This window comes from Brassica napus, chromosome C5 (genome assembly GCF_020379485.1).
Source record: "Brassica napus cultivar Da-Ae chromosome C5, Da-Ae, whole genome shotgun sequence".
NCBI lineage: Eukaryota > Viridiplantae > Streptophyta > Magnoliopsida > Brassicales > Brassicaceae > Brassica > Brassica napus.
The window spans coordinates 35,984,752-35,992,758 of record NC_063448.1 but is presented as its reverse complement, the minus strand read 5'-3'; the positions used below and the strand labels follow the sequence as shown (position 1 = coordinate 35,992,758).

At 44.3% G+C, this 8,007-nt stretch overlaps 1 protein-coding gene across 1 annotated transcript; it reads left to right on the top strand.

The window, feature by feature from the left end:
• The first annotated feature begins 6,878 nt into the window (after nt 1-6,878).
• LOC106442094 lies at nt 6,879-7,760 on the top strand. The gene has a single exon (XM_013883823.2). The coding sequence runs from the start codon at nt 6,879-6,881 to the stop codon at nt 7,758-7,760; it is 882 nt and encodes a 293-aa protein (XP_013739277.2).
• Nucleotides 7,761-8,007: the final 247 nt, after the last annotated feature.

Genomic DNA, 8,007 nt, shown 5'->3' with positions numbered 1-8,007 from the left:
CATCCCAACATCGGTCGACACACGGCCAGAATTTGGGAGAAAATCTTTCGATCTTTTGGGTACCAGGAGATTCTACTGGGAAGAGAAGGATGAGTATGGAATCTACAGAGATGATCAGGGATACGCCAGAGATCTAGATGGACACACCATTCGTGTTCACAACAGAGATATCATAAGACTTCTGGAAAGAGCTTCAAGAGATGAGCCAAGCTACATTTGTCTTCCTGAACATGCTAGCTAATTCACACAGACTAAGCTGGTACCAGAGATCTACACCAAGGACGAGATCAATGAGATGTTCTATGGAGTCTGTGGAGAACACGAGAAGAACAAAGAAGCCTTCCAGATGAAACTTGATGGTGTCTACTATCCACTGAATGATAGTATCAACTGGTTGACTACTTGCATGGAGGAGATGAAGCAAGACATAGCCAGAATTCAGCGCGCGACCGACGTTGCTCGACCTACATCGATCGACAACCGCTTATGCACATCGATCGACAGTCGCTTACCCACATCGATCGACAACCACATACCAGCATCGGTCGACGACAATTCACCACACCCACATTCGATAAAGTCTCAACCAGATTTTCACACCAGCACAGAGATAGATCAGATAGTAGAAGGGATCTACAGAGCTCTGGAATATATAGAAGAGAGGCTTGATGGGAGATGTGATAACATCTATTTACCAATGGATCTTAGCATTAGTGCTTTGACCTCAAAAATAGAAGCTATTCAAGGGAATTGGTAGAGATTCAGAGTTACATTTCCCGTCGACCTGAAGCATCGCCATCGATCGACAAACGCAACAACAAATCGACCGACATTCATCAACAGATATCGGTCGACAAAGCTTCAAACTGAGGGAGGCTAGTACAAAAGATAACATCCGACATGTCTGATACACACAACCATGGAGAGGAGATCTCAGTTGACACATACGCCAGACTTATGAGACATCAGTTCAATCTGGAGAGTCTTGGAGATAGACTGCAGAAGATAGAAGATACAACTACAATAATGAAGGATAAATGGCGTAGAGGAGATGAAGCAATGAGAGACTTCACTGGTACATGGTTCAACAAGCGCAAAGAAGATATGGAGATTTGTTTCCCAACAAGCGCCAACTTTCAACATCACTAGCCCAATCACCTCCAAAGTCAAGCTAAATGACTATAACAAAGCGCTGAGTGGGAGGCAACCCACTATTAGGTAATATGTATTAATTTTTTATTAATATATTATTTATGTTGGCTTTCATTTATTGCAGGTCATAAAATTAAAAACGAAACAAAAACAGATCCGAGTAGACGATTACCCTTAGTATCGACCGATGAGACACTGTCGACATAGATCGACAGAACAGCACATGGATCGACCGATATCAACATCCTTACATCGGTCGACATCCATTCCGGTCTGGTATATCGTTCTAACTCGTTATATTGAGTACTTATGATTTATTATCACCATAACTCCGACTGAATTTACACTGGGGACAGTGTAGTTTAAGTCTTGGGAGAGGTTTACTGATATTAGTTTATTTATGAATTATAAAAATATATTTTCAAACATAAAGTTTTTATTGAGTCAAAAGGGGGATAATGAACTTATTAGATTTTTGCTTGTTATCTAACCACTCTTTATCACCATTCTAGACTTATTGATTGCAGATAGTACTAAAGATACTAAAGTGACTAAAGTGGATCAACCTGTCAACTATGTTACACTTGCTGAGATTGTTTGAAGGAACCAAAGCTGACCTCCAACACTAAACTTGACACAACTGCTTGTCTTGGGGCTTGGTATACATGGGATCGGATTCTTCAAACAAGTCTGGAAGGTAAAGCATTGTGTAGATAGATTTATCACCCTCTTTCTCTCTCTATTTTCGAAATATAGGTCTAAATATAATAATAATAATAATAATAATAATAATATTTATATATTAGAGATTTATTTAGGAAAGTATTCGAACAGGATTTGGTGGCTACAACCATTAAGGCTTGCTTCATATGAATTTTATAGGTAAAGGATTAGAACAGGACTTAGTGGCTAAACCATTAAGGCTTGCTTCACAAATAATCCTAGTATATAGGTCAAAAAGAAGTGAACAGGACCATTAAGGCTTTATTCATGGAAGCATGTCCAATCTTGGTCAATGATCTTGCAAATATAAACAGACTTTGACTAGGAGAGAAATTAGTAGAGAGAGGATAGGAACTAATGTTTACATGCAGGTCCAGATACTTGTTTGAAATTCCTTGCATTCTCTAATCAATACTCCCAAGGTAAAGCCTACACTTTTATTTATGCTAAGAAATGAGGTTGGTAGAGGAGAATGTCAGACAAGATTTGCAAAGTTGTTGGCTAGATGAATTTGGTTGCTAAGCTAGGACCTCTTAGATGTGGATTGCAATATTGTAGATGTGATGATTCTAAGTTTTAAATCATGTGAGTCCTTGCTGTTTTCAACCCTATTTCAGAGAGACTGCCTGTTTGTTTTGCTTGAGTACAAGCAAAAGGGTAAGTATGGGGGAGTCGATAGACCATGGATTTGACACATTTTCATCTATGGTTTATAGGTGTTTTTACTATATATTATTATATTATAGAGTCTAATTATTATATTTATAAGATCATGAGTGATTTGGAGATACGTGATGATTTTGGAGCATTTTGGAGATATTAGGAGCAAACACCCGAGATGACCATCGAGCTCGACCATCAGTCGATATTGGAGGAAGAATATCGATCGATGTTCAGGTGTGAACATCAATCGACAGCGAAGCGCGCAGAAAGCCCGTTTGGTCACAGCCGACTTGAAGTCCAAGTCTTCACCAATTTACAAGATTACCTCTGACGAGTTTTAACATAACTATATAAGCTTTGCCACCATGTTAGAGGCAAAGTGTGCTTCTCTGTGTTTTTAGTTTTACTACTTTCAGCAAAAGGTTTTAGGATTGTGATAGATTGGAGAGAATATCCAAAGTTATAATTTGTGATTGGAACTCAATTAATATCTATTTTACTATTCTGTGAAATTTTCTAACCTAATTGCTTTCATGAATTGCTTGGCCATGTCTGAGTAGTTTCACTGTTAGATTTAGGGTTTAAATAGGTTATGAGGGATTAGCCTCAACTATAGATTGTTGAGTTGTGGTAATTGTCATTAGGATTGTTCATTAATGTATGTTTCTAGATTAGCTACCTAGAACTTTCCCTAGGATTGATAGATAAAAGCGAGAGCTTCATTCTATCCTGAAAACATTCTAACTGAGCTAAGTTTCTTGCTAAGAGTAAGGCGAGAGCTGATCTAGTGAGCTTAGTAAGCATTATTCAACCCGCGCATAAAGCTTAATTAGAAGCGTGTCGACCGATATTCATATTGGATAAACGATCGACGGAGCGAAAGGTGTATCGATCGATATCCCTATAGGATTATCGATCGACACTGTTATTGATCGAACACATTTGTTTGGGTCATTAGATCTAGTTAATAGACAAGTCCAAACATGCGATAGCTGATGGACTTGTTGAATTGATATTTGAGCTTTAAATTATCATGCATGCAACTCATTAGGCATCTGTAGGATTATAATTCCAAGTTTCCTGAATAAAAACCCTACGTCTAGCTATTTTCTTTTAAGCACCAAAACCTCAACCAATTAATCGAGCAATTACTTGCTCAGCCAAAACTGCAAAATTACATTTTAAATCTTAAAAACTTTCTACTTAACAAATCATATTAGATCTATTAGGTTCCCTAGCTCCCTGTGAATTTGATCCCTAACTACTACAACTCGACCTCTTATTTGAGATAGTATAAATCACTCCTTAGTGTAATTTGAGTGATATCAATATCTCGTTATAATCAATACCATGTGAGAAACCCTTAGCTACCAATCTCGCCTTATAACGTTTATCTTCAACGCATGGTATCCATGGCTTTAGCTTGAAGATCCATTTGTATCCAACCAAATTATGGTTATGTATCCTCTCAATCAATACCCACGAACCTTTTTTCCAAAAGAGACCATTTCCTCTTTAGCAACATCGTTGCGGAAATTCCTTTCCTTACAATGCATACCCTCTTTATATTATTTAGGTTCTCCAATCTCCAATTCTTATGCCACAAGTAACACAAGCCACCAAGTTCGTATCTTCAAACATATGGAGGCTTTACATTCTTTCTTTGACTTTTGTCTCTGGCGAAACCATATTCATTCAATGACTGAACCCTTGTAGCAAATCCCTATTCTCCTCCTCAGATATTTTTGAGCCTTATGATCCATTATCCACCACGTTATGATTATCTGCATCAAAGTCTTCAGAACTGTCTGAGGATGGATTTGACCACCCCACAAAGCCCGAAGAATAGAAAGGCTTGGTCCGGACTAGGTAGAGCGACAGCTCGATCGGTCGGCTCAAGAGTCAGGTCTCTCGGCTTGACTCTTGAGTACTTTTAGTCGATCATCATCGACTGAAGTATATTCGGCTCAGCGGCTGCTCGGACGCCTACGGGCTTTTCGTCCCAGCAGAGGAGGCTCACCAAGATGGCGTATATTAGGTCAAGGACGAAACATCAGGGCGACTATATAAGGGAAAGGGGAAACAACGAGAGAAGGATCCGAAATCATTGACTAACACTTAGCGGCTAGATTAGGGTTTTCACCTTTGCTTCATCTCGCCGTTAGTTGTACTTTTCCGGTAGCTCATCGAGCCACCGGCTTCCTCTCTGTCGCATTCTCTTCATTTCTCTTGTAACCGACTGAACGTTCGCCCCGACCATAAATAAGACGTCTTTGTTAAACCCACATCTTCTTTATTACCGTTTTCCGATCAAACAGTTGGCGCCCATCGTGGGGCTACTAGCAAAGTAACGTTAGTACTATGGTTGTTAGCAACGACATTTCTTCGTCAGGCGAGGAGCACGAAGCTCTCGAGGTGATGCCAGCTCCAGAGGCGACACCTACGCTTACACCAGCAACTCCACTACCCCCTCCTGCGTCTATGGAAACCATCTTGGCACGCCTCGCCCTACAAGAAGCTGCGTAGAAGGCGACAGTTGACCAAATCACGGGATAGCAAAGATCCTTGCTCCTATCGCTGCAAACGCCGAAGCTTCAACGGCGCAGTATCGTCGACACCTGTTCGCCACAGAACGAACCACTAACGTAGCACCTACGCGGGACAACGACAACCAAAGCGCCGGTAACGACATCAACGCGCACACCGCAAGCGAACTAGCCCTGTTGAAACAGTCGGTCCTCGACATCAACTCGAAGATCCACCAGGTGACGACGTCCGCGCCCCAAATCGAGCATGTGCTCGCGGAATCTCTTCGTACACCGTTCACGCAAAAGGTTACCGGCGTGCGGCTCCAGAAGATGAAGAAACTCCGTCTTCCAACCTTCAAAGGTCTCTCTGACCCTTCTACTCACGTCACGTCTTTCAACATAGCGATGCGACGCGCAAACCTGACCGACGAAGACAAAGACGCCGGCTTTTGCCAACTCTTCGTCGAAACCCTAGAAGGACCGGCCCTTACTTGGTTCTTCGGCCTCAGAGAGAACTCCGTCGACTGTTTCCACGACCTCTCAACGGCTTTCCCTAAGAATTATATCATGTTCACCAACCAGGAAGCGACCGTGTCAGATTTGTGGAACCTCACTCACGCCAGCGGCCAAAGCCTCCGCGACTTCATGGAGAAATTCAAGGTTATTGTCTCGAAGATCGATATTCCTGATCATATCGCCGTCGAATCTTTGATGAACACCTTGCACGTCGACTCCACCTTCCGTCAGGATCTCTACCGATACCCGACAAAATCTGTCTCCGACGCCATCGCTCGCTCGCACAACTTTATCCGCATGGAAGAAGACACAAGAGCAAAGTTCGCAAAAGAAGCGGCAGCGAAACAGCGACCCGCCCGAACAAACGACACCCGCCCCGAGCCCCGCCAGCACTCCTCAGGTGGAAATACCACTCAGAAGCGAGGCTACGTTAGCTCGGTCGGTGATGAGGAATCTCCAAAATCAGCAGCCGTCACACGAGAGAAAGGCTGGAACCACTGGGATCGAGAGTCCGCTCCGAAGCAGTCAAGCTCATCCGAACCAGCGAGTTCAAATTCCGAGGAGCCAAAAAAATGGTGCCTCTACCACAAAAGGGATTCCCATGATACGAAGGAATGCAAGGTCCTCATCGGGCAGTTTTTCGACGTGATCACTAATGGGACAATCCAAATGCCCACCTCTCCAACGACACCAAAAAACACCAAAAGCTGGAGTAAGAACAAGGAGAAGAAGGCACAGAAGTCTCAAAAGAACAAGACCCCAAGCGAGGAAAGAGCAATCCCTGAGCACACTCCCGTCAACAACGTCGGTCCCGCCAACGATTCGTCAGAAGACGAACATCCGTGTCGCCGGCGACGAGTGGAAGTCATACTCTCTCGCCCTTGTGACTCCTCTGATGATGACGTCCCGACAGTGCAACCAAACCTGCGCGATAAATTGAACAGCAAGGATAAGCAGTCTCTCGCTCCCTCGACAACAGATAAAGACCTGCGCATTCTATTGAAGCGAAAGAGCGCCACGAACGAAAACACAGGAACCACCGACCTCTATGCGACCATCTCAAAATGCAACGCCCGGAGAATCGGTCAAAGTGGCGACCTTCGTGACCAGCTCAATTCGAAGGCCGACGACCTGCGAGTCCAACTCAACCGTTCGAAAGGGTCCGATCTGCGAAGACGTCTCGAATCATAAAAGAAACAGCCTGCAGAAACTCCTAAATTCGAGAACACAACTGACGATTTGAGGAAGCAACTGGAATCAATGCGAGCTACCCGAGCCCCGCACATTAGCGTCATAATGGGCGGATCACCACCTTGTGGTGACTCGGTTCGAGCCGTCAAAGATTACAAACGTCAAGCAACCACCTCTAAGAAGTGGCCCTCTCCAGTCGAAAATGATCACCAGATCACTTTTTCGGCACTGGATACCAAGGGCGTCCACATGCCACATAACGATCCTCTCCTCTTCGACCTTGACATCGGTGAATGCCTAGTCGCAAAAGTCCTTATTGATACCGGCAGCTCGGTCGATCTCATCTTTCGCGACACACTCGACAAAATGGGAGTTGATTTAAGGGATATGAAGCCTTCCTCTCGCACGCTCACCGGCTTCAACGGAGCCTCGGAGCAAATGATCGGGACAATTCGTCTTCCAGTATACGCAGGTGGTATAACCCGCACCGTCAAGTTCTCCGTCATCCGCGCCAAAGCACTCTATAATGCCATACTCGGAACACCATGGCTGCATTCCATGAAAGCCGTTCCTTCGACCTATCATCAATGCGTCAAGTTTCCTGGAAAGGACGGCAAAACACAGACGATTCGGGGAGATCAACAAGCCGCGAGAGAACTGCTGATCGCAACTGTAAAGATGCAGCAACAGGCTTCCCTTGTCAACTCCATTAATAAACCACTCCACAAGATATACCCCCAGAAGGAGGAAGTTCGCGAAGTCGCAATCGACGAGTCCGACCCGACGAAAATCATCCGAGTGGGTGTCTACCTGTCAGACGACATATGTTCAAGGATCATCTCTTTCATCAAAGACAATGCCTCGACGTTCGCCTGGAAGACATCCGACATGAAGGGGATCGACCCCGCAGTTACCTCTCATGAACTGCACGTCGACCCGACGTTCAAACCCATCCGACAGAAGCGACGAAAACTCGGTCCAGAATGATCTAAAGCCGTAAACGAAGAAGTCGATAGGCTCCTCGACGCGGGTTTCATTACCGAAGTCCGATACCCCGAATGGTTGGCTAATCCGGTTGTCGTCAAAAATAAAAATGGCAAATGGCGCATATGCGCCGACTTCACGGACCTCAACAAGGCATGCCCAAAGGACAGTTACCCACTCCCTCATATCGATCGTCTCGTCGAATCAACTGCTGGTAACGAGCTCCTAACCTTCATGGACGCTCTCTCGG

What these genes read in the sequence shown, in the direction of transcription:
- LOC106442094 (XM_013883823.2), top strand. Translation starts at nt 6,879, where the DNA reads ATGGGCGGATCACCACCTTGTGGTGACTCGGTTCGAGCCGTCAAAGAT.